Here is a 27,866-nt window from a genome sequence, read left to right as displayed (position 1 = left end):
TATTAAGGGAATTTTTTTTAAATCAAAATTGAAACGACATTTCCTATTTGTTCACTATGTGCAGACCTGTGGTTTTGAGCATGAAGCTTTTAACATACTCGGAATATAAATGTACCTTACATTTTTTATTACATGCGAGAGCCATCTGATTCAGTGCTATTCCATTAATAAGTAGCAAACCTTCAAATAATTAATTATTCAGCCTCATTCATAGGGCATGCTTGCTCTGCACACTGATAAAACCATGTCATGTTTCGTACAAGACTTTATTGGGTAGCCTGTTCAAACTCAAAATGTAGCTGCCTTCCTCCTTCCCTCTTTGCTTTGAATCTCAAGAGAAATAGATTTAGTCCTAATGTCACTGGAAATGCATTGGAGGTGATTGATTCAAAAGCTTAATAAATGGCATTAAATCTACATGCAGTTCACTAATCAGAGCCAAACTGATAATTGTCTCTTAAAGCCAACATTGATAGTTGAGAGTTAGAAAAAAAAAAAATATATATATAGCTTTTTATACATGAAAAAAACATTTGATAAGAAACCTTCAGTTTTGTTATCAACATGTCCAAATTTGAAGTTTAAATATAAAACTGGTAGGGCTCTGCTAACAATTATGAAATGAAGACAGTGTTTTGAATGTTTTGAATTAGGTCAAACCTATCTTTGGAATAACTGAGCTGCAATTTCATGTTACTTGTTGGCCAACCCTTATGTCTCAGAAGTGATATCCCATGCATTTGGCCTACTGATTTATAAAGGAGGGTGGTCATACTGACACTGAACAGTTACTCTGTCAATCTGTATTGACATTCAACTAAATGTATTAATGGTGTTATGAAGGTCTTACAAACATAGATGTGTATTAAACATTTAAATTCCTGAAATATACAAGTTGCCAAGTTTAACCAACAGCCCATATTTCACTGTGATTTAACATGATACATATATAAGTCTTCATGAGGCAGGAAAATAATATTTTAAATACAAAAATCAAGGTTTTTCTGATAATTGGCCGCGAATAAATTATAGCTCATATTGTCCAGTCTTACTTTGAATGCACTGCCAGTCGTTCTCACTTATTTTAAAACTGATAGTAAACAGCTTTGAGCATATCTCTTTTTATTACTGATTAACTATAGACATTAATCATCCATTACTTTTGACCTTTGACAACTCTTACAATAACCTGCATGATATCGCTTGCAGACATAGGTAAACTGTAACTAACCGTGACCGACTCATTGAGTAACAACTGTACACAATGAGCTTTAATGTTCATGTAATTGTAGAAATCAATCAGTAGTGAAAGCAGTAAGTGATGCCAAAGTAAACAGAACTGCTGCAGACCGTCATCAATTCTGCTGCCTGTCGATTGTTACTCAGAATAAATAACGACAACCTGACTTGCTACTACAGTACAGCACTCCTCACCTCTGATCTTCAACCTTTTTGGACAGTCAAATGTTTGCTCTTTATCATGCTTTTTATTATTTTTGTCAACCTTTCCAGTGCCTTACTCTAAAGGGGACAAGGGTTTTGGTTCCTACTTAAATCTGACATTTTGCTTTGTGTGTCTCTGCTTATTGAATTGAAATAATCTCCTCTATAATTCTGTCATTGTCGTAAGCCTGGGGAAGCTATAAATTAGTGGAGTGCAAAGCCATCCTCTCTTGGCTGGCCGACATCTTTAAGGTTGGCCACATTGTGTTTCTACTGTACTGTGGGTCGTAAAACACAAGAATGTTACACAACGTACATCAGGCAATAACGCGGGGAGGAAGGGGGACAGTCGCCGTGGCTTTGTTGTTGACTTTTGAAAATTCTTCTTTGATTTATGTCTAGTCTGAAAACTCTTGTGTGTCCTTTCAGCTCGCCACTGAGACAACCGTCCTCAACGGCTAAAGTGTGCCTGGTTTGTGGAGACGAGGCGTCAGGATGCCACTACGGTGTCGTGACGTGTGGGAGCTGCAAAGTATTCTTCAAAAGAGCCGTGGAAGGTATGGCAATAACTCACATTTAAACAATATATCACTGCTAAGGTCTTTTCTAGGGTTACGAAGAGAGAAACCGACCACTACAACTACAGAAAATCTTACCAAATGAAGAAAAACACAAGAAAAAAAATTGAGAAACACATTTTGCAATTTGACAACCCTTGGGGAGAACATATAAACGCACAGCAAGTATTTTTTAAAAAGCACATTGATTTGAAAACAAAAAAAAATCAAGATTGAACCCCCCAAAAAAAGACTAAGCACTGATACCTTGATCTTAAGGCAAGTTGTATTGTAGACTTCATTATTGCTACTCCAAACTAAAATAAGACCAATTCTAAACATTTTCTTTTTCTGTTTTCAAGATCTAAGTGACATTAATTTGAGAACAATTCGGTAAACAACTTTTGGCAGCTCAGATATTACAATGCAACTCCAACAAAATAAATAATAATGATATATTTTGTTAAATTCTTATCCTAAAACTGGTTTAACTATAAGAGGAGAAAGCTATTACTACTATTATACAGAAAGTTTCCTTCATGTTAAAAAAGGGCCAACATTGGTTCTTACATTTTCAAATAATTAAAAAAAATATCAAGTCAACTGACAACTTTAGCCCATCGAATTGTTGGTGGATGTACTGCTTTATTTATTCACAGTAGATTCCAGCTGGGGATTTTTTTTTACAAGTACACCTTAACATGTGGCACAACAACAGCTATTCCAACTGGGAAATGTTAATAAGAAAATGTGTGCAAACTCTGCTTCAGTAATATTCAAGATAATCACCTTCTTCCTGATAGAATATAGTTGGAAAAGTTCCCTTTTAGACGAAGCAGAAGTTTAGCAGCCTGGTCATATTGTTCAGGCAACGTCAATCCATTTTCGTATAATGCTTGTTTTATTTGCACTACGCTTGTTTATGCCACAAACTACTGTTTAATCTCTGCAGACCTTGTACTTATTTATTTTTTCTAAAAGATCATTAAAATAACCAAAATGATGGTATGTACATTTATAGACTGTGACCAAAATGAACGGAACATAAGGAAAAAAGAAAGAGAAATCATTCAGTGGTCTATTCTCCTGTAGCAGTGCTTTATGTTATATTTAGCCGAGGGGAAATCAGCAGCAGCCATAATGTGCTTTTCATTTTGTGCCTGTCGCCTGAGGCGTTGGCCTCACTCATTAAGATGAGTGTTTGAATGCAAAACACACTCTTTCAGAGCAGTGCAGATGGGAAAAACAAGCAAACAAGCCTGCAAGTCAGCCACCAGGCCCTCTAGGTGTTTATCTGACAGTTAGAGGAATTGCACTCATTCCCAATCAAATCATGCCTTAATTTGATGATATTTACACACCGTCATTACGGAGCCCTGAAACCAGATTATGTGTCAGGGGTTATCAAATCAGACATGCGATTGTTCTTGCTTCAAGCACGGCCAGCAGAGCGCCGGTGGCAGATGCTAAAGGTCTGACTTTGTGTGAGAGTGTTAGTCAGGTGAGGCTCTGAACAAATCGGATCGCTAAAGGCTTTGTGATTACACTCCTGAAGCCCTATTTGTATCTCAGATGGAGTATAATTATACTGAAATCGACTCATTGATTATGAGATGCCCTTTAAAGCTAACGCAGTACTTTATGAGTACCTCTACGTTTACGACTGGAGTTTCCTCTTGACTCTGTGCTGCCAAAAAACTGCATCTGTGCAAACTATCAAAGCGTGAAAAGGGCGACCCGTGTGATGTCATCAAGGTTGCGTGAGAGGTGTGCGTCCTTCTGATGTGCAAAGCGAGCCGTTACTTCACATGACCCCTCCACAGCTGCTGCTGAGGTGGAAAGAGAGAGGTAAGGGATGAAAATAGGGAGCGAAGGATTTTGCAAAGTGAAGAGAGATAGAGGACAGTGAAACAGATACAGCCAGGGCGGGGGGGAGGAAGGGCAAAGGAAAAGTCAGACAGAGAGATAAAGGGAGGAGGAGCTGGGAGAGGGAGTAAGACACAGGGAGAGGGGTGGAAAATGATGTGTCAGCAGTGAGCGTCGGAGAAGTTAGGACGTGAGAAGACGTTTTACTCCTCCCCTCTCCGAGTAATTCCTCCTTCTTCTCCTCCTCTTTTCTCGCTTGACATGTGAGATATAAGAGAAGAGCGCAGAGATTGGGCATCTGTAGAAGGGGAATAATCCAGACCATGTCTAATTTATTTTGGCAGTGCCTGCCTTGGGGGACAATACGTTTCGATCGGCTGTAGCTCATTAGACGACTAAGTGGCTCACAGCTTTGCTACAGAGCTAGTTAGTGTTGTGGAGTCATCAACAAATCTAATAAAAATACTGTGGAGTTTCTGCTTTCCCCTTCATCACAGTCATTGTGAGGTAACTTTATTTTACATCACCAGAGCTTGGCACTCTTCTTCTTTGAAGTCTGCATGTTAGGTTTACATTCGTCTATCTGTTTGAAATATATTTTGGCCACCTGGGCCTTTTACTGTCCAAATCTATGCTTTTACATTCCTTCTCAAGAGGGGAAATATTCATTCCACTAGATATTGTCATATCTACTGAACCAGAAGGCACAGCAAACTGTGGTGCATAAAGTAAATAATCACAGTCCCAGGAAACATATAGAAATACTTAATTATAAGCAGAGCTCCGACTTTTCAAAATGCCCTCAATTCATTCTTTAAGCTTTCACATGATAACTTATTTATAAAGGAGATGTTCTTCCCCTTTCTCTCCTATTATCTACAAGTCATCCAGTTGTTCTCATACATAATGGCAGCTCTTAGATTCACACCTTTTAGTCCCATACTCTTGTATAGTAAACAAACATTGAAGGGTAATAACTTTTATGAAGTTTACAAGTGATGCAGTTTTATAACTACTGTTGACTTAACTGTCACATGCAGCCGATGAGGCTCTTTTGAAATGAATTTTTTTTTAGGATAAACATTTATCCTGAGCTGCTGGAAAATGCCTTCTGACACAAAACAACAGTTTGTAAATGCAGGTTATCATCGCTAATGAAATGTGGAAATATCTGAATGCATTCATATGTGCCTCTCTGCTGCATCCATTCCACTAAAGACTAGTTTGTTGATACAAGACAGCTGCACTCAATAAACGGCTCCATATGGAGCGCATTTGAAGAGTTGAACGCTAGCTTATTATTCACATGTCATCAGTGGCTTGGCATGTCTGCTCTTTGCAATTGTACCAGGCGCTGCTTTTAGCTCGCTTTTTTGCTGTTCTCTTATTGAACTGAGAGATTTACAGAGACATTAGTCAACCTTGTTATGGCCTCACTGTGTACTGCAATGTGACTGGGTCGTGGTTTCCTTGGCGCTTTTGTCAATCTAAAAACCTTTTCCTCGGCACCGCCTCTGTGGGAGAGGTCATTTAAGGACACGGTTCTGACTGTTTCTGCCTGACTGGCAGCTCTGCTGTCCAATCGCAACTTTTTCAACTCAGGCCGGGGGATTAGAGACCGCCCACCCGTGCCGGAGTGAATGCTTCAGGTTGTGTGTGAGGGGCCCATGTAACAACGGCTGAAATGAAGCCATTCAGCATTGTTGCCTGGATTACAGCTCCACAACACATGTCTCACATCCGGGCTGCTTTGATCAGAAAAAAATTACAACATAAATACAAGCACAATCACAGCTGCAAATCTAACCAGGCATGCACACATGCATGGAAATGCACATCTTCATAAGTGGTATAGGAATTCAGGTGTAAAGCTGTAGGTTGAAATCTGCGAAGATAACTGTAAGTATTTGTGTGACCCACATTGCGAATAGGCATTTAGCTTGCAGCCTGAGAAAGGGTCTCTCTTATGCAACATATTCACTGTCACAGCATGTGTGTGCATTTTACATCCTTACTGCCCCATAATCTACAGAGACATTCAATATACAGTACACAGGCTGCAACAAAAAAAGTTATAGCAATACATTAGCTAGTTTATTTTGGTTGGCTTTTAATTGATTGAAAAAGGTATTTATCCAGGAAAATATGAAAATACAAAAATATACTAATTTCATCCTAAGAAATAAACACAGCAAATCCTTAGATGTCAGAAGCTGGAGCCGGCAAATATTTGGTGTTTTGGCTTCATTTGAACTAGCTTTTGACTAATCAATGAATTCAGCACTACAGTATTTATAGAATGTTGCCTAAACATGAAGCCTCAGAAACAGGTGTGCTGTATGTTTACGGCTCATATGAGGATATAACTCACTCATAAATGCACAGACAATACTTCCTCTGTGGCCTTCATTCCTCTGGCCTGGGCTGACTTGCAGCCTGATGGCTCCTCGTGGAAATAATCGGAGCCCCATCTCTTCCTGCTCCCCGGTGATACCTTTGTTCTTTGACATGAATGCAAAAAAGATCTGGTGCAGTCAGTGGGTTAAACCTTTTGTGTTCAACCAATAAGCAGTGCCAATCTGATGAGCGGATACAAAAGCGTTTTGGCATACCTTTTTTTTCAAAGCCTTAATGCACCACAAGTCAAATGCACTGGCTCTATAAATAAGAAATACATACAAGTGGCAGAAAAGCTGCTTGGTCCATACTGTATGAGCAGAATTAGGCAGAACTACTTCATGCATTTGTCCTTCGAAATATGAGTTTAATCTGTTGGAAAAGCATTTATCTAATGTTTCAATATACATAAAATCAGCTTTGATGAAAAATGAGGTACAAAGTTGTTTGCATATTTCTGATGTAACCCTAAACACATTTGTAGTGTTTGATAAATTGGACAGGGAATAAAGCCAACATTGTTTGTCAAGACATTTAGAAAGTAAGGAACTAACTCTCTAAATGTATTGACAAACTTTTGTAGTGCTGGACTACAGTTAAAATGCAGTGGGGATGAGTGCTTTATAAACACTGCCATAACTGGCTACTTTTGTATTTTAGACATCTCCATACCATTATAATTATTCAGTGCAATATAGCACATGAGAAAACATTTGTAAGAAGGAAATGCACATGACAACAGTTTCCAGATATAGTAGATTGTTATAGAAGTAGTGGGATTAGTAAATACAATAACTGCCCTTTTTCACATCCTATTTTTATCGTTGCACCCTCTTTTTCAGAATGATTCCAGCAGGGAAACCTAATTGTGTAGAGCCCCATCCAACACAGCTGTTTGTGTGTTGTCCAAAGAACTGAAGTCTCAGTGTTATTGCAAGGCAGTGATTTGCATACTGCTGGCCCAGTGGTAACAACAATAACATCTCAGCTTTGCCTGTTTTTTTGATAGTTTGGTATTTGTGTTGGGTATGTAATTTAGGTTGCATAAATACTCCTGAATGACGATCACAGAATTGACCAAATGCTTTGATAGTGGATAATTAAATGGCATCGATCTGTGAGAGTGACATAGTTATGAGCACACCCTTTATGCACAACTTACATCTGCAGGTCTTGCTTCCAAGAAATCTGCAGCTACTACTAAATGCCATTCAGAGAGTCAGTAGAACTATTGATGTGGGTCAGCTACTGTGTCTGAGGCTATTTACACAATCCAGGCCTGTGCCACCTGTGTCTATTGGCTGTTCGATTATGTCAGGTTAAAGGCTGTATTTTAGCAATGACCTGAAATCTGTCTGTTTGTAAAGCAGATGTTCTGTAGCTATGCTGGTAGCAGAAGGCCTGCAGGGCAGATTACCTTTGTTCAAGTGGGATCCCCATAGGAAACAGTATTTCCCTTTCAGAAGAATGTCCTCATAACTGATGTATGCTTGAGCTGACAGACAACAGAGGCTATTCTCAGCGGGTTGTTGCCAGATTGTGAGATCATTAGCTTAAATTAGATGTGAGTGGACTCCATTAAAAAAACTCTGGAGAATGCTGACAGAGTGCATTGTACTAGGAGACAGAATGTTTAGAATTACCTATTGAATACATTATGAGCAATCTTTTATCTTGTTTATGGATTATCATGCAGATCTTTGTTTATGATGCGCATGACTCAAAGTTACTTCATAAATTAACTTTTTTAAGGAAAAAGTTATTTTGTTAAAGGTGGGGTAGGTAATTCACTTCAGAAACACTTTTTGTTATATTCCATGGAATGCTCTTAACATCCCGATAGCAATGAATACATTAAATGCTTTGACAATAAATATATACAAATATTTCATCTGTGGAAGCCGTGGCGCTGTAAAAAGCTAGTCCAATTATCTGCCTCGGCCCGCGGCAGATTATTGGATGGCCTACCTGCCTGCCTTCCATCTCGTGCACAAACTTATCTCATGCCCTCATTGGTCATGTGCGTGTTTGTATGTGTTGGAGGAGGGGCTCTGTAAGGAAGTCGATTTTTTTCGGTTGTCTATTTTCAAATTCTAGCTTACTCGAGCTGGTTTCTTCATTCTTACCTACCCTACCTTTAAAGTAAAACTGAAAAAGTAGCATTCATCAGTAGCCTACCACCTACCTGGTTGAAAAGCAAATGCACATATTCAGAGGTTAACATACTTTGCAAGGGCATGAGAATGCCTGCGCACAGAGCACGCAAATAAACAACTTCTCTCCCTTTTCAGATAAAACACACACACACGTGCACACATCTGTGCGTGCACCCACACACACACCACGACTCTGCCTGTCTCTTAAAGTGTATTTCACTCTAACAATTATTAACGAGATTCACAGGAATGAGCAAAGCAGTTGACAGGAAGGCTTCAGAGTTTTTCAGAATGGCCAATTGGTCCGGCCTATCCAAGCGAGAGTGTGTGTGTGTCTATGCGCGTGTGTGTGTGTGTGTGTGTGCGTGGACAAGGGGGGTGGGAAATGGGATGGCTGCGTTGTATTTCCTGTGTCGCAGTTTACTGTTTTTTAGAGCAAGAAAAATGGGCTTATGTAACGGTCATGTGATTTAGCCAGAAATAGTGGTGGGGCTACAGCTGCTGCCTCTCCTCCTGCAGCTCGGTTCCTTGGCTTTTGGCAGCAGCCAGACAGACACACTGCGCACTACTCCTGTTAGCTCAGAAAACAACTTCTGCTCAGTCCTACACACAAATACAAATACTGTACTGTATATGCAACAAAGGCAATGCACCAAATGTACATGTTTGGGCAAACTGCGTGTAAACAACTCGCAAGCTTTCACGCTCAGACTCAGGTCTGTGCCATAAATCTCAAGTACTTCTGAAGAAATAAACGATGCACGGCGAACATGCGAGGAAAATTAGATTGATAGACATTGACTGGCAGTCATGTGCATTCACACAACTGTACACAATCTGAGATGTGCTCACAATTTACAGCAAGGCTAATCGAGCTAAGCCATGTACAAGGGTCATTGGGGGTCACTACACCACACTATACCACTCCATCTGGGTTGTGTCATGAACTCCATGTGTGTGTATTTGTTTGTGAAAGCAGATACAACATTTTTTTTAATTAATTAATTGCCAAGTGGAGCAGCCTTGTGTGTGTGTGCATGTGTGAGAGCGGGCATACATGTGTGCATGCGGAAGTGAGAGAGTGGAAAGTGAATGATTGTATGTGTGCACGAGCATGAGCCTGTCTGTGTGTGGGCGTATGGCGCTCTGAGGCTGGCGGACGTGTGGAAAAAGGGAAAAAGGAGGGATGGAGACACAGGCGTAGAGAAGGAGAAGAGTGGAGGAGCTGTACAGTGAAGAACCAGTGAAGCGAAAGGAAGCGCTCTGAAATGGGAGATCATTGGGTTTAGCTAAGGGCTAGGCAGGAGGCAGGAGGGATTCTCGCCATGTTAGCATCACTGTCAGGAGTAGTGTAGCTGCAGCCAGTGTCCTGGTTCCAGCGAATATTAATACCCTCATGCCATATACTGTAAAATACACCATTAGTCATGCGTTGTAGAAAGTGAGAGCGGAATAATCACAATTTCAATCATTTTCTCAGTGATAATCATGAAATGTAGATCTGTGATATTGCTAGACATTTCACGGGTTGCTGTATTGACCTACATTACAGTCGGCGACAGAGACTCGAATCAGACATTCACTTCTGTTCGTGCTGTCACAAATATACAACTATTATTCAGTAGTTTATAGGTTAGCCTCCTTTTTCTTATTTTTTTATCTTTGTTGCACGTAACTCTAAAAATATCACAAATGCTGCTCTGTGTCAAACTGCATGTAAGGTTACCTAATGCTGTGTCATGTCTTTCTATAGGTCAGCACAACTACCTGTGTGCCGGGAGAAATGACTGTATCATTGACAAGATCCGAAGGAAAAACTGCCCGGCATGTCGCGTACGGAAGTGTCTGCAAGCTGGAATGAACTTAGGAGGTGAGGAGTCACACCCCCGATACAGATCCGCCCTGTCACGTGTCTCAGATGTGGCATTTGAGTCAGCCTTGCTTTGCTTATAAGAAATGATAAATATGAAAAAGTAGGTCTGGCTGTATTCACAGGAGGTCCAAGGAGGATGCTGAGTCATAGGATGTTTGTGTGTATGTGTTTGTATATAGTATATCTGAGGAAATATGCATAATGCCTTTACAGAAGGTGTGGATCTACATTACTCTATACAATGCCAGCTGCAAGTTACGGTATTGTATTATGAGGAAAGACCACACTGTAGATGTGGAATGAAATATATTCATTTGTCGCCATTGGCTTATTCCAATTCAGGGTCACAGTGGCATACTGTGGCTAAAGGCATTCTTTGTATGTTCTTAGTCCGTTAGAGTTATTGGAATTACAAATGTTATGTTTCACGACAAAGCTAAATTTAGACATTAATGTAGTATTGAAACATTTGGTAGAGGTGACTAATTACTTAAGAAAACAAAAAGGGGGCCAAGAGGAAAAAAACCTTTCAAACATGCAGCTACTGTTACTAGGAGTAGTGCTTACAGACCCTTTGACTGATGAAGGGATGTTTCCGGAGCTTTATTAAACTGGAAGATTAATTAACACTTGTTGTTATGCACAGTTGAAAGTGCAAGGAAAACCCAGGTGTTGACAGAAAACGAACACATTCAATATATGATGTAATATAACAAGCATAGGAGGACTACTATCAACAACCAGCGCAGTATGACATGTGTTTTATCTGGATGTGTAGTTCTAAAACAGCAGTCAGATTATTATTGCCAGATTTTTCTCAAGAATCGTAAACTACAAAAACAGTAGAATGGTAATAATGAGGTAAAAAATGAATAAACATTTCAGTAATGAGTTTACTCTTGTTTGCATTTTGTTCAAGGCCAGTGCCTTTGAATATTACAACACATACTAAATCTAATCCTGACCTCTGATATTAGAACATTTAATACACAAAAGGGCACTGTTTGGAGAAATATACTGTACATGCAGCAGAAGACGCATTCCAGAGCGAAATAGTAGGTACAATAAAGTCAGCTTAAACTTCAGTTTCACTCATGCACTGTCATTTACTATGAAAACCAAATGAGATACAGAGACATCTGACACAGACATGCTTTATACACAGGGTGTAGCCACCTATGACAATGCCCCTCAAACAACTTTGTTGAAATGTAGAAATAAAAACCTATTCAAAGTGCAGAGTACAGATCACTACCAGGAGTGTCTCCCCCTTAAGCCAAGTTGAATCTCACTCAATTTTCCCTCCCAAACATTTATAACAGCATTCACTGTAAACAAACACTGTGCAACCTTTTTTTCTCCTAGATAGAACATATTATAAATAAACGTACATACATGTAAATACATATTCATATTTTGAAATGATTCCTGTAAATGTTCTCATTGTAGTTAAAACCTCAGATTATGAATGTAAGGAATGCCACCACCGACAATGTGTTAATGTGTTTTGTCGTTTTCCACACAGCACGAAAGTCCAAGAAGTTAGGGAAGCTGAAGGGTGTCAGCGAGGACTCTAAGGACGGCCAAACTGCCACAGGTGGTATCGGAGGCGGTTGCCTGCCGTCAGAGAAGGAGCTCAATGCTAGTGCTGCCAATGCCCTGGTGCCCCACGGACCCGGGGGGGTGACACCTTTTCTGCCACCCTCCATCTGCAGTGTGTTGGAGCTTATTGAGCCTGAAGAGGTGTACTCTGGGTATGACAACACGATGCCCGACACCACTGACCACCTGCTGTCCAGTCTCAACCGCCTGGCCGGAAAGCAGATGGTACGCATGGTGAAGTGGGCCAAAGTACTTCCAGGTTAGTGACCACCAGAGCGATGTGCTGAGTCCTTAATGCTGTTTAAGAGAGGCTTTTAGAAAAAATACAGAATTGGAAAAGAGAGGGAAAAGTGCCCTCAAAAATACATGTTGAGAAATAAAGTGTGTAAAACAGGTTATATTTTATGATGATGGTAACAATGTTAAGTGTGTACTCCTCTTCTTTAAAAAAAAAAATACTGGCTTTGATTACTTCATTAGATTAAAAATGGCTTGTTAATCCAGAACATTACATTTTTTCAGTGCAATACAATGTATTGTACCTTCTAAATTTCCGCCATTTTTACTTTAATAATATTGTTTTATAATTACTTTTTGGTTAACGAAGAAATTACAACTTAGACATGGATGAGTCAAAAAATGGTAAGTGCTAAAAATATCTATTAAATCATTAAACTGTAAATATGTGTAGGGCTTTCATCTAGAATAAAATGCCTAAATCTTCACTTTCTCTATTTTTGTCAGCAATTTTAATTCAAAATATAAGGTCTGGAAATAATCTAGTAAAGCTTCAACAAGATTAGAAAGTAAATCCAATTTAACCATTAAAACAAATCAAGATTAAGATTTCCATTCCGAACTCATTTCATCATCGTTCTCAGATGTTATGTTGAACAGAAGATTTAATTGTAACCTATAAACCAAATCACTGGAAGACATTTTTTCTTTTTTTAAATGGGATAAACAAGTCTCCCTAAAATGCCAGTCAGTGGAGACATATTGAAAGATGCCTCACAGGTAGCTCTTTGAGGCTGTTTAATTTGCTGTATTGCAAATATTTGATACCTCCACGGTGTCTGCTTGCCATATCCGGACGTACTGTATAAATAGAAGGAGAGCCAGACAGAAGGGTCAAAATGAGTACCTTCGACTTTCAGATATGCCACTGCCTGCATTCAGCTAACATTCAGATGTGACATGGTCCAACATTGTTGGCACCTGCAATTCCTTCTCAGGGAAGTCAGACTTGTTTGTCAATGTGAGATATTTTATTAGCACATACTTTTCTGATGTCTTGTTACCGTTAACGTTGCCCAAAAATTGATAAACAGTCGTCCAACTGTACTAGGTTCATATTTGAATCATCAGCCAGCCCTGTACTGAATACACAGCAAATATAATTTCACTAATGATTGTGTTTTGCAGATAAAGATGCATATTTTCTAAAATAGTCCTTAAGCCTTTATAAGTCACTTGTGTGTCCTCAGTTGGCCTATGTTTTGCATGGGAAGGGGTATCTTGCCAGAGTTTGATTGAGCGTTTGGCAGGTTTCCTATTGGACTCTATTTTTGGAGTTCCATAGACAACAAGCCAATAACTGGAGGCCTTTTGGGATTTGCACAAAACAAGAATGGGTAAATACTTTTCATTGGCTGCCATGTTTAAACAAAATATAGCCACAAAAAAAGCACACTGTTGCAAAATACACAGTGAAAAATGCATGAACAGACAAACAGGTACACACACGCAGCTGAATACAAGTCTCTAAAGTTGGCGCTTAAATGCCTAAAAACCAATGTGTGAGTATTTTTGGCTACTTTTAAACATAGTCCTTTCCTCTCATCAGTTCCGCCTGTTTCTGCTATGTGTCTGTTTTGTGTGTTAGGTTTCCGAGGCCTGCCCATTGAGGACCAAATCACCCTGATCCAGTATTCGTGGATGTGTCTGTCCTCCTTCTGCCTCAGCTGGCGCTCCTACAAACACACCAATGCACAGATGCTCTACTTTGCCCCTGACTTCATCTTTAACGAGTAGGTCTACACTTCAATATCTGCAGTGTACCACACACATCTCGCTACTTTTAAGATATTACCAGTCCTGACATTTAGCTTCTTTTTTTTTCATTATGCATTTGTTCAACCTTTTTTTGTCTTCAAATGTAGCAATGAGAAGAAGTGGGCCCAGGACCATCACCTGTTTTTATAGTACAAGCTTAAAAGAAGTTCTCTGTTTTCCTCACAAAGACATGTCTACAACAGATGTATCTTTCAGACTATATCATTAGTAGATACAGTAATTGGTTCACTAGTCAGGCTTTGTCTATTAGTAGTTTCTGCTATTTTTTAGCTCCTAATCGGATGCAAATCTATGCATAAACATTCAATTTCCAAGTATAATTTGAGGAAGTAAGGAGTGTATTTTCCTTTAACACTATTTTTGAGCGTCTTATTAACATACCTGACAACTATTCAAAGGACCAAATAGAGTTTCTGTAATAAAAACATGTTTTTATGAAGCTGTGGGTTTAGGTAAACAAAGGTCGTAATCTTTTACCTGATCTTTGAAACCTCCCAAGGAAATGCTTTTATACCTTTTGATGGATCCCTAATTGCATAGGGCACACACGTTTAAAGCAGTGCAGTCACTGGTCCACTTGATCTGTGTTGATACGTTTAAACAAGAGAGCAGGTGTGAAGGAAATGCATGTGGGCCTTTTCTTGTTGGAGCTGTGCTGCATGGCAGCTGATGAATTGGATGTATTATAATTAATGAAAAAGGAGAACAGCAGCCTCTGTAGGCAGCCTGCTGTAGAGGAGCGGGTTCAGTCAGGGGCAAGCGCTTTAAAAGCTCTAACTAATAGTTTGTGTAAGTGAATGTCAGGAGGTCGGCTTGTCCCAAATAAACAAATAACTAAACAGCGCAAATGCCATTGTGCAACACAGCTTCAGCCTGTGTTGGATCCCGTTGAGGAAAGCATTAGCTTGGTACATCAGAATTTATCTAATCAATTTAGTGCGGTGACATGACAACAGCTTTTAGAGATCATCACATTTCTCAAAGAGACTTAATGGTTTATGTCATTTGGCAAGTTCAGTTTGGAATAAGTTTTAACAGAGACAAATGTTGGAATACCACTTGCATGTATGATAACTTAATTTGCAGGCTTATACAAAATAAATCAAAATTATAGATATGTTTTAGCTGTAGACTACACTACGGTTAAAGCTGCTGCAGTTGCTGCGTGTGATTTACAGTGCGCCTGTCCCACTGACGGATGGGCCTGGCAGCGTGAGGAGATGAGATGTAGTCCTGCTGGAGAGGTGGTGGCCTGGATGTCACTGCCATCTCTACTCACTCCTTTTGGGCCTGTTATCAGGTTGAGGTGTGTTGCTGGCTAGTTGTTAATGTACAACCCTCTCTGTTGTTTAGTTCATTGATAAATCTGTCAAAAACTTGGGCGAAATTGTTCCATAACTTAGTTTTCCGGGGGTTTGATAATGTACACTTGTTTACGTAGCACTTAGTGCTTATTGACTCCGTGGATTAAGGCATTTATTGAATTGACTCTCCGCTCACTCGGCTATTAGAGTGGGGTGTGTCACTGATTGAGTGTAAATACTGCGAAGACAGAGCATTTTACACTAAAAACAAAGCATGCCTGCATAATCCGTGTCATTTAGTCTTTGATGATGTGTGTTTTTCATTCTAAGCGCTCACTCTTGATTCAATTAATGTTTCAAGTAGCAGTGAAGACATTTAGTGTATCAACTACGTGAAAAGTAGAAATTGTAAGTAATATTCCCCAAAAAGTTGCACTAAGTTACACTGTCTTCAGAGACAATATAGAAAAGATAAAAGACAAATAACAGTTGATTTTCTGTCTTCGAAGAGAGCGTTTTTTGTACGGCCAAAAATATCCTTTTCATTTTAATCTAAATTGTGCAACTCTATAATTGTCTGACAAGACAGAGACCAACAACCGGTGAAAATTGCACTTTTAATGTCATATTGCAGGCAAGAAGTATAATTAGTTAGTCAGCTGAAGCAAATAGAACAGCTAAAATTGTACCTGTGAGTGTTCAGATGCTATCCGCTGGTTTCTTTTTTGTCAGTACCATTACTAACAGAAAACACTGTCAATGGCTTGATACCTCCAAGGATGTATAAAGAGAACTGGACACAGCGTCGGAGGCATGACCCCATTCCTTCCTTTTAAAGTAGCTCAGTGACGTATGAAGCCTTAATGGACTGATTCAAGAGTAAAAGTTCCCGTAGAGGGCACGCCAAGCCCACAGGAAGTGCGCCGGACTCTGAGGCAAAAATGTGTTGTGTCCGAATGGCGGTACTACAATTTCCCTATCAGTCCGTGACGTCACCCGGCCCAGAACTAAATAAACTACCCAGTATGAACTATTTTATAGCCCTTATTAGAATCATTAGGTCCTTAAAGTTGTAAAATGCATTTAAAGCCGACTCTGGATTTATTTTCTCTCTCCATTCTAGTGAGCTGTGAGTGGGAGCTCGGGGGGCGGGGCTTAAGGGGCGCATGCTCTGTGAGCGCACATACGGGTTCTTCTGCTCTGACAGCCAGGCATGACGGGTAATCTGTGCCATTTCGCTCTCTCAAAAGTTGGGCCATTTTGCCTTCATGTGCCAATGAGCAGCTCTCATAGGAAAGAACGAAGAACGAGACCCCACCTCCTACGCTGTATCCAGTTCTTATTAGAAAATAACTACAGATTTTGGTTTTACCACATTATAGCTTTTAGACCCTAATGATTTCAAAAATGTCCCGAATTGGGATCAATAAAGTACCATCTTATCTTATATTAAGGGCTATACAAATTATATAAATAAATGATCCCCCTATTTACAGACGTCTCTTTCCCAATGTAAGTACATTGGAAAAGGTATTTTTCATCACAAACTGAAGTTGTAGTATCACTGTTGGACCGCTGCAAAGACTCCCAAAGTCCCATTAGGTGTGCGACTGTATAGTGGCCCATCCACTCAAAGGCCTGAAGGCAAAATGAGAATTTGAGAAGTTCTGCACTATTCAAACATTTGAACACAGTATATTTAGTTTGTTTATTTGCCACAATATTTGAGTGTCAAAAAAATACATTTCTGTTGTTGTTTTTCTGTTTTGTTTATACATACTTTTCCGAGCAAACACAGTCTGTTTGCTTTTTCCAGCTATAGGTGAATGTGAACTTTTTCTTCAGTTCTGTGCTTCTTCCTGAATCTTTTAGCATAGACTCAGAAAGTGAGTGTGAGTTCAAGACTGAGAGAAACAGTGAGAGATATAGAGAGATGAGAGAGAGGGAGAGGGAGAAGGTGAGAAGTAGAGATTTCTGCCAGGTTTTTTCTTTCCTGCCTTCCTAAAACCAGCAGCTCATTTTGGGCAGTGAATCAGCAAAATTGATTTCAGGAAGAGAGTGTGAGAGTTGAAGTTTTGATAGGGTGGGATGGAGGTGGTGATTGGTAATGGTGTGTGAGAGAGAGAAAGAAAACGTGTGGAGACTTTTTAAAACTCCAGCTCAAAGTTTAATCATATGATGTTAAGCTGCACTTTGTGAAGCTGCTTGCATACACAGTGCTCTGAAAACAGGTCTGCTTTTCTCCCAAAAGTCATTTAGTTTTGCTAACACTCCAAAATCTGTCCTATGCTTTAGTGGAGATATAATGGACTCGTTTCCATTTGGCTTCTCCTGGCCCCTTCCATCAAATGTTTAGTCTAGTTGTTATCAGAGATAAATCTCCACCCTCACTGCCATGTAATGATGCAGTTTTACTCCAAACTCTTTCAAGTCATGCCACGTCACTTGCATTTAATGACTAAAGCCTCAATGTGGTGGTGATTTATGGCAAAGCTAAATTGCATCTGAAGTCAGAGATTTTCTTGAATTTGCGGCATCTGCACAGCACATTTCTGATTGGCTCACACTTTATCCCCTACTAATGTTTCTTTCCTGTTTTTGTGAACTCTGTGACGTAACCGAGATTATTTTGGGGATAACATGTGCATGAGGGAGAAGGGGAATAAGAAAAAAAATGTACTGTATGCATGACAATCATTTGGAATTGCTTTGCGCAGTTAATGATGCATGGTCGACACATCCATGTACATAAACCTGTTAGGCAAACATGTTCATGTGTGTGTCATTTCTGTCAACATTAATATGTTTGAAATGACACCTCTTTAGATATGTTTCTATGGTGACTCGGGTAAGATATCGAGACTGACATAGGCTTGCCCAGCTTTAGAAAAGTGGTGCATCTGTGCTGTGATACTGTACGCTGCACCCTGCTATCTGAGGGGATTTGGTATTCTGCTCCAAGCCCAGACTAGCGAGATCCTCCTCTGCACTGTGTGGAAATATTGCTTCACAACCACTATGTAAGAAATGAATTAGGAGTTATTTACATGGAATTGTGACATCAAATCTGAATGAATAAATGAGTATGACGATAAGTGAGTAATAATTGGATAGTCACTAATACTGATACATGAGTTCTGACTTCCTACTACTCTTTGTGAAGCCTAATGTCCTCTTCTTATCACATTTTTCTCCTTTCTTTCTGAATTTCTCCAGGGACCGCATGCAGCAGTCAGCCATGTACGACCTCTGTCTGGGCATGAGGCAGGTGAGCCAGGAGTTTTTGAGACTGCAGCTAACCTACGACGAGTTCCTCTCCATGAAGGTCCTCCTGCTTCTCAGCACAGGTAGGCACTGAGCTGCAGGCACTGCGAGAGCACTCATTTATTCATTCACACTACAGTGTCACCACAAGCACAAATTACCAACTGTATAATGACAATGTTGTCAACATCAATTCCATGCAATAATTAATTGAAATGTCAGGCTTTCCATAACACAAAATTACTAACAAACAATACAATTAATATTAATGTTGGCTTTAAGGCATACAGACTAGTGACTACTTACATAGTTCAGTACCACTTTAGACCACCTTTGTGCCGGATAACAGCTTCCACATGTCATGACAATAACTGAACTGTAGTGTCCCAAGTAAATTCGATCATTTTTTTACATTTCATTTAAGGTGGATGCTCCTTTCTTTAGATGCTGCATTCAAAGTTGTCCCTACAGTGTTCAAGTGGGATGACTCAGGTTATTATTTTTTTAATCGATCAAGGCATCCATGTCCCTTTAAACTATTTCTGGACTGACGGCCCCTACACACGGCGGCGTGCGTTGTCGCTTGCCGGCGGCTGAAACTCGACCAACAACCAATCACATGAATCTCCCGCCCCAGACACACAAGCACGCGGTTTGATTGGCTAGAGCTTGTACTGGCATATGATTCGATTGGCTGACGCCTCCGTCGAGGCGTCAAAAGTAGAACATTGCTCTACTTTTGCAGCGAGCACCGCGAGAGAAGCTACGCTTTGCTCCCACAATGCAGTTCGGCGAATCGTGACGTCACCCCATTCAAAGTGAATGGGCAGAAGCGTTGAAGCGGCAACGCACGCCGCCGTGTGTAGGGGCCGTAATCTTGCTCTATGACCGGAAGCTTTTCTCTCGTTGAAAGTACTGGAACTAGGCTGCTCAAATAGACTCTATAAACACAAGATACAGGTAAAGGTACTCCGGCCAACATCTCCCACATTTCTAAACCATGAGACAGCCTCTCACATGGGAAATGTATTGATAAGGTGTCTTGTAATCTGTAACATCCACAGCACACCTTTGAGACCGTTTTGGCAGTGTTTGTACCCTCCTTCCTAACACCCACGATAGTGCCATTTTTATTCAGTTAGATTTGTATTCATGGTAATCTGTTCAGATGCCTAACAAGCGTGGAAATAGACCTGATGTTGCATGCACCTGTTTGTGTAGCAGCATACAGTTTATGCAAATGGGAAAGGGATCAGCGTCTCTGAGCGAATGCTGCTCTGTTTTATATTATTTGATTTCGTAATTGCCAATGGACAAACAGAATACGTCTATCACTCACTAAAGAAGGTCCTGTCGTGTTGCCACTCTCTGCCAAACTGCGCCCACAGGCACTGAAGCTTCACAGAGAGGATGTGTTGGGAAAAGTTGCTCATAACTGAAAGCCCTGGTTTTTCCACCGTAAGTTAAACAGTAACAGTAAAAAAAGTCCTTGATGGCAGCTGTGTCATATCTTCCTTCCACACCCAGTCGCAGCTACACAAAGCTCAGAACTCACTGGGACAGGTCCTGCTTGCATTTATTCATACATCCACGTGATGCCCTTATCTCTGTTTGTCTTTTTGTGTCAATAGACAAGCAATATTTAGAGAGGGAGTGAGGTGAGCATACTGTAAAGGCCGGAGAGGGAGAGTTGTGGGGAGCTATTTGAAGAGTCTGCATGCTGGCCAGACTTCAAACTCTTTGGACGTCATCACCAATGCCAACAACGTTAATATCCATTGGCAGTCTTTTTTTTTAGTTCTCTGAAAGCTGTGCGTGAATTCTGGACTAGTGAAAACAAAACCATGTTTAACTTCATCCTCACAAAGTTTTAACATTTTACATTTATGCCAATAATTGACAACATAAATCGAAGTGAGTTATTAAGTCATATAAGAAGTTCTGTATCAATTAGCATTAAAAGCAAGGTAAAGGTCAAAACTGCTCATACTATGCAGGCTGATATTTAATTGGCTTTGAACTAACCATGTATGATTGATGAAGCAATTTTAATCAAATTAATTAAAACATCTACACAAATGTTATGGCTATTAAGTAACCTTGTTATCAAGTTTGAAGCGCTCTATGTTTTTGTAAATGATTATACTTCCTTTTTTAATATAATAAAAAAAAATAGATCAGACTTTAAAAGCAATCTTGCCGTTTCTAAAACTAAACATGGAACGGTCTCATATCTGAAAAAACTGCAGGCAGTCTTTCAGTTTTTAAACTCCAACAATAACCAAGTAGGGGTTATTTATTTTGATGATGTGTGAGTTGTGATAGTAAAAGAATTGGAAGAAAAATTAAGTATTACCTATCATAGAAATACATTATTTCAGCAGATTGTTGAACATACATTATATCCCCGACAAATGGTACAAGCTTGTTTTGGCTCCAATGTACATGGACATATGGTGTGAACGCATTTCTCTGACATAAACTCAGTGTTGTTGAGTCATCTGGAAGCAGGGGAGCTCCAGCTGGACTTCAGCTATTGGATGTTGGGAGATATGAGAAAGAAAGAGAATAAAGGGAGGACGAGAAACCAAGAGGGAAAAGGGGAGATTTAAGAGTAAAATCAGACAAATGTTGACAGTGAGAGCTTGTGTTGGTGAGAAAGAGACAGGTGCATAGCTATGGGGAGAAAGAAAGAGAATACAAAGGGGGTAGGGGGGTTGGCAGAGCCAGGCCTTCTGTTGCTGCGGCCTCCCTCTCCTGTCCTCGCTGGTCCTCTGGAGGCTTTCCAGAGAGCCCTGCTGTACTTAATAAAGCCAGTCAAGCACCAGGCAAAGCTCCAAGACCTGCTATTTTTGTATACTTCCTTCAAACCCAGGGCTGGAATTTGAAGAAGAGGGTGCGGGTTAAAGAAGTTGAGATTCAGAATTGAAAAGGTGCTTTAATCGGCTCTGGTTATTGGATTTAGTGAAAATATAGCGGTAACAAATGACAGAAGAGGAAGAAAGTAATCATGCAGTGCTTCATTTCTTTGAATTTGCAGTAGAGACATTCATGTACCTGTAAGCAACTGCACCGTATGGACATTTGACATACATTTCAGCAGAAGCACTTCTGAATATTTCCTCTTTAGATTTTTCTGAGGCAGTGTAGGAAGCGCTCTTCGTTACATTCATTGAGAGGTAATGCTAGGGCCTCGTGGAAGGAGTAGCGGCAGAAATGTTTACGGAGGAGTTGTCAGAACTTGTCAGCTGAGCAAGTAGTACGGAGTCATTGAGTGTGTGTGTGCCTTTAGGCTGGTTTGAAAAAATGTAGTGGTACATGGAGAGGGAAAGAGAGAGAAAGAAGAGAGAGGGAAAGAGGGATACAGAGAGAAGAGAGAAGGGCTGTTGTTCCTCTCTGACCTTGGCTAAGGTTTCATTGAGCCTGCGGTGTCTCATGACCCTGTTTGGATTTAGTACAGGGGCAGAGGCCTGCCAGTTACACTCCTCACCTCTACACAGACGTGGATATTACCGGAAATTATCCCGTTCTTTTGTTCTCTGTCCAAACCACCACAATTAAAACAGGGCAAGTGTACATTATACTTACCGAGATGTGACTGTATTACATTTGATTACGCAAAAGCCTGATCATCGTCACGATACTAGTTATCAGGTTCATTCAAACCAGTCATAACTCTTCTAACGTGACATTTAGATGAACATTTCCTGTTAGACAACATCATAAAACACACCGAGTTTTTTACTGAGGTCCTGATCGTTGGTAGTTGTAGATTTCTCTGATGAGAAGTATCAGGTATTAAATCTGAGCCGCATGCCAGCCTGTCAGTTTGGTATGTAACCCAGAGCAGGAAGCTGCATGTCCTTGAGCAACAAACTCAAGTTTCCTAGCAGCCTGAGCTATGTTTGCCCCTTTATGTGAAGTGCATTAAAAAGAGCTTTCCTTCCTTTTTGGTATACATAATAATGCAGTTGCACGAAATATGGCTGAGTTGAAGAGGCTCTACACCTGCAGCGAACATCAATTTAATGTTTTGTAAGTGCCCCATTTTTAAGTCGCTCAAGGTAACGCCCCTGAATGGCGGCTCAGTTTTCATTCAGGGCATGTGGGGGTCAGTCAGAGGTAAACAAGAGGTTACAATTAGGCCCTGGGTTTTAGCACATTCTCATCATGTCAGCCATGAAATAAAGCACATCAATGTCAGCCTTTGCACCAGGTTCCATCTGTTTTCCTTAGCCTTGCGTAAGTTATTTGTATTGGCGATTGCACATCTAAGTAGGGTGGTGAGAACTACAGAGAGAAAGAAAGAGAAGACGTGATGAAGCCAGGCAAACACACACTCAGATTTATTGACCTACAATGATCTGTTCGCAAAAAGATGCAATAATAACTGACAAGAAGCAGGCTTTTGCTTGTGGCTATTCATTCTTCCGGACTTAAAACAGGACCTGTCAGTTGTTGCTTTTTTACTAGTTTTGCTACTGAAACATACTGAAGGAAGGAAGCGCATGATTTAGCTTTTTAAAGGGAGGTTATTTTAAACCGTTGGGGCTCAGAATTTCGCATTCTGCTGTAAAAGATATTTTTGTAAGGTTTCAAAAACACTATAAAAGATTTATGAGACATTCACACCATTGCGACATGTTAAGCCATGCTGTGAACACAGAGGGTTTCACAGTGCCTTTGCTGACATCAAAAAGCCTTTTTTACACAAAAAAATTGGTTTGATCTGTCACATTATAACTCACAGGTGTAAATAATAAAATGAATAATTGCGGAATCTCTTTTATAAACACTAGTAAGAATGGAAAAAAATATATTCTGTCAAGCAAAGTTTTATTAGGCTAAGTCTTAGGTAAGTTTATTGAGAAGCTGTTCATGGGTATACAACCAGAACTACTATAGGCAATAATATACCATACAAATCAAAGGTACATTACATTACAATTGATGAAAATATCCAACTGCCGTGAAGCATTCCCATTTTGGTGCATGTAAACAGTCTGCAAAGGCTGAAATCCCAAAGTTCACTCAAGTGGGAGTTTTTTCGCCCACAGCCCCCCCTCTGTCCTCCATTGGACTCCTTTGTTTACTTGCGTAACAGAGTGACATCGATATGTAACACACACGCTTCTAATGGCTAGCACTTCAACACATTGTACGTCATAGGCTAAGGGGTGGGACATCTCTACGCGGTTGACCAATCACAGAGCTGGTCAGCTAACCAATCAGAGCAGACTGGGCTCTGGTTTTACACAGGCAGTATGAGAACAATTGAGACCTTTTTGAACATTAGAGCATGTAAGAATGTCACAGTAGAGGAACAAAATTAAAATATGTACCTGAACATGAGCAAAATATGTCCCCTTTAACAAAGTCACCTTGGGTTAACATTGGGTATGCTGTGTATGTGGAAATCTCAATGTAGGCTGAAGGACGACTGAAGGCGCTCCCTCAGACTGATCTGAGGTGTGCTTTATGAGGGAGGCGAGGTGTTTCTTAATCTGTTAGCCAGCAGCTGAATATCATTTAGGAACTTTGGCAGACTTCCATATCTGTGACTTTGTTCTCCTGCACAGGGTGAGAGAGAAAGATATCGGAGACATTACGATGCATCATTGTGTAGTTACTGTATGTCGTTCTTCATATTCGTCTCAATCTTTCCTTCGACACGTCCTTTTTTTATTTTAAGTGCTTTGATGCCAGCATCCAAATCATTATGATGTATAGAGTTTGCGGTAATTTGAACAAACGGCTTGATGAATGAGGTTGGGTTGACACAATGATTAGGCTCTTTAACACACCTTAGCATTGTTGCTCTCTTTTTTTTCAGCTGTCACTGTTGCCTTTTAATCAATGGCTTCCAGTATATCAGTTGTCTTGCCTGAATCAGAGCTACACACGAAAACGAATTACCTCTTGTAATGGTGAAAGTGGTTGTAATGAATTCGCTAAATAGGCTTAAACTGTCAACACAGGAAAAATGTCCAAAAAAAGGCTTCTGTGTGGGAGTCGGAGCATAATTCACTGAGCACCTCTAATTACCCTCTGCACAGTTACACACTTCCACGTTAAAGGAACATACCGGTGGTCGCGCATGGCTTAGCCCATTAACTGCAAATGGTGTTTAATGTGCATTTGCCAACTGCTCTTGTACCATGCATTTTTGGACTGTCCCCCTACACTGCAGATAACCTTATACTCGTTTCAGTATGGTAGGAACATATAAGTTAGGGAGACTTGGAACTTGCTTCAGAAACTACTTTACCCCCGTCCCCCTTTTTTTTCCCACACCTCTGTATTTTAAAAAAACGTATTATTGTATAAGCTAGGTAGTCTAATTTCTGCCTTTTTTTCCGAGATGAATCTAAGATTACAGGAAAAAAGTAAACTCACTGGAATTGACCTTTCGCAAAGCCACGCCCCCCCCTTTGTTGCTAGTCCGACAAGCTGAGAGCCAGATGGGTTAAACAAAGCCATAATGGAGGGTCTCCGTAACGTCGGAGTCGCCTTAACAGACTCATTTTGGAGCAATAACGCAGCAATATCCTCCAGGTCCCGACAAAAGGGGCTACAATACGCTATGGAGGGTTATATCCACAGTATAAACATTAGAAAAGAGGGAGGCACAACATCAATAGAGGCACTTGCATACAGGTCGCAGTGCAAGAGTGAAAAACCACATGAGCTGTATGTCAAATTCGACGGATTATTATTATTATTTTGGAATAAAACAATACAATCACAAGAGGCATTAAATGTTGTAGTTTGTCTAAAGTTAACTACCGTTTCCTTGGTGGCTTTCTGCATCCACCTTGTTGTTCCTTTGTGGGGGTCGGGGTGCCCACTTGTGCAGCAGGATTAGGGAAGTCGGCAGTAGGCTTTCCATTAACAAAATGCTACAAAGATTAAAGCAAAATATAAATGAATGATTGCCTGTTGGCTTTCTTGTTTGTACTTTGACCACAGGTAGACTAATAACGGAGCTCAGCTGTTCAGACATTATTATGCATCAAGTGATATACATGGTCAAAACGACCTAGAAGCACACAGCTTACAGCTGTAGTCGTGTGACTTTAGCTAACGTTAGTTAGTGAAATTAGTTAATTAAATTAGTTAGTTAATTTGTGAATGTAATCTTTGCTAGCTAGCTAGCTACGTTAGCACGTATTTACCTTGGAGCAAACGTATATGTGTTTGTTGATATTCGCCATATTCAGCTGGGCATGGGGCCTGCCGCATTTCTTTATCCACTGGCGGCATCTCTCCTCTCGGGTTTTGGAGAAACCCGCCCCTAAGCTTATGGGATATCTGCTATCCGATTTGCAAAGACCATAAGCACAACGCTTCACCATTTTCGCAATGAATTTGAACGCTAAGCTTGTCGGACTTCCACAGGGAGCCGCGCACGTGATCGAATATGATTGGACAACGGGCATTTAGGGGCGCGGCTTTGCGAAAGGTCAATTGAATCTATAGTTTTTTCCTCCAGGTTTGATATCCTGACATATGAGTTTAATTGATTTCAGCACAAAGTCAGATATCTCAAAAGGAATACAGTCCTTCCTTTTAAAGGCAGTAACCAACAGCAATATTCACATTTAATCATGAAACAACAGCCAACTCGGAGCAGACAATGTAGATCAAATGCTTTATCACATTGTACCAAATAGACATTTTCAAAGCGATATTCATGGGGTGGGAATGTCCCCTTTAGACGTATCCAATGAAGGAAATAGCAGACAAATCAAAGTACCACATCCTATCGACACATATTAATATAAAAATGCTTTGCCAAGAAGTAATATGAGATATGCAAAACATACAATTATTTAATATAGCATTGATTAGTGCTGTTTTTTATGCTGTATGATTATGTAAATTAACCTACCAGTTTTAAACATCTCTCATCCTGTAAATCTTCTTAGTATCCATAAAAGTCTCATATCAAATGTTTTTGCCAAAATTGCTCCATCACACTTCAACCTTAATTGTTGTCCACTTTGTAAATCCGGTTAATGACAGAAGGATTTGTTTTGTCTGCCAGTTCCCAAAGAGGGTCTGAAGAGCCAGGCAGCGTTCGAGGAGATGAGGGTTAATTACATTAAGGAGCTCCGGAGATCAGTGGGAAAAGCAACCAACAACTCTGGCCAAACCTGGCAGCGCTTCTTCCAGCTCACCAAGCTCCTGGACGCCATGCATGATGTAAGTACCCCTGCCCTGTCTGCCCCCCCTGCCAATGGCCTACAGACCAGGCTTCCCTTGGCAGCCCCTCTGTACGACATGCCTTCACACACACAGCGGGCGTGGTGTCCAGTGGCACTTGGGGACATGTCATGAGTGAAATGGCAGCATAGTGGATTAGGGTAAAGATGGAATAAGGATTATTGCATCCCAATCTCTCCCTGAGGGGGGGATGGTTATTTTGGAAGAGGCGTTAACCATCCTGTATTGGAGAATGGAACCGAACAGGATCAATGCCAGCTCGCAGTTTATTGGAGCAGAGCAGAGTGGTCAGTGTAGCAAATGTGCTAAATCACTGGTCTTTTTTATGCATGGGTCAAACATTATGTGACATAACGACCGTGTAGGCAAAGCCTCAGAGAACAGTGTTTTCAAGCGAGAGGTCACAGAGATAAATGGCCAGAATTCAATGACCCACATGACTGAGTGAATGGGGTTAGTGACAAACAGATGACCCTTCTTTAAAGAAAGGTTGACTAGAACAAAAAATCTGGTGCCCCCATGTGGTGAGCTGGAAAGACATGTAAAGAATGTAAACACCTATGCAAATCGAAGCAGTGTACCTATATTAGGGATGGGAATTTGAAAGCAAATGTATATTCAAATATTCGACCCCCCAAAAAACGCTTAACCAATTAACCGAAATGTACATATCCTATAAAAAAATAAAAAAATAAAAAAATAAAATGTGGGAATTTATTTTACAAAAAATAAAAATAAATTTAATTTTGAAAAATAAATAAATACATGTTCAAATAAGTATAGAAACCAAGTCGAATTTGACAAATGTATTGAACTGGTGATCACAGTTTGAACAGTTGACAGCCATAGCCCTACAGCTTTCATGCTTAAAACATAACTTGTTTTTTTTAATTAAAGACACGCACAACATAACGGGTTAGGGTAACGTAACCCTATCACAACAGAGATCAACAACCTGTAACAGGGCCTATGCACAGAATGCAGCTATTCAATACTCATTCTTGTTTAAGAATATGAGCATGTCTACTCAGGGGAGAGGCGGGCGCAGAGGCGATTCACAATCAGGCCAGCTGTAGAGAAGACCCTCTCAGCTGGAATTTGG

General features: G+C 40.3%; 1 protein-coding gene across 1 annotated transcript in view; it reads left to right on the top strand.

The window, feature by feature from the left end:
- Positions 1–26,878, top strand: part of nr3c2 (nuclear receptor subfamily 3, group C, member 2) — a 64,616-nt gene extending 37,738 nt beyond the window's left edge. Inside the window, exons 3-8 of the mRNA XM_010775547.1 lie at positions 1,873–2,000; positions 10,173–10,289; positions 11,818–12,153; positions 13,780–13,924; positions 18,491–18,621; positions 26,586–26,878. Coding sequence (XP_010773849.1) covers positions 1,873–2,000; positions 10,173–10,289; positions 11,818–12,153; positions 13,780–13,924; positions 18,491–18,621; positions 26,586–26,878 — 1,150 coding nt within the window. The remainder of the gene's footprint in view (positions 1–1,872; positions 2,001–10,172; positions 10,290–11,817; positions 12,154–13,779; positions 13,925–18,490; positions 18,622–26,585) is intronic.
- The last annotated feature ends 988 nt before the right edge of the window (positions 26,879–27,866 follow it).

The sequence above is a fragment of the Notothenia coriiceps genome, unplaced genomic scaffold (assembly GCF_000735185.1).
Source record: "Notothenia coriiceps isolate Sejong01 unplaced genomic scaffold, NC01 NC01_scaffold00015798, whole genome shotgun sequence".
Classification (NCBI taxonomy): Eukaryota; Metazoa; Chordata; class Actinopteri; order Perciformes; family Nototheniidae; genus Notothenia; species Notothenia coriiceps.
Note: the sequence above shows the minus strand (reverse complement) of the source record. Positions and strands in the feature narration are given on the sequence as shown.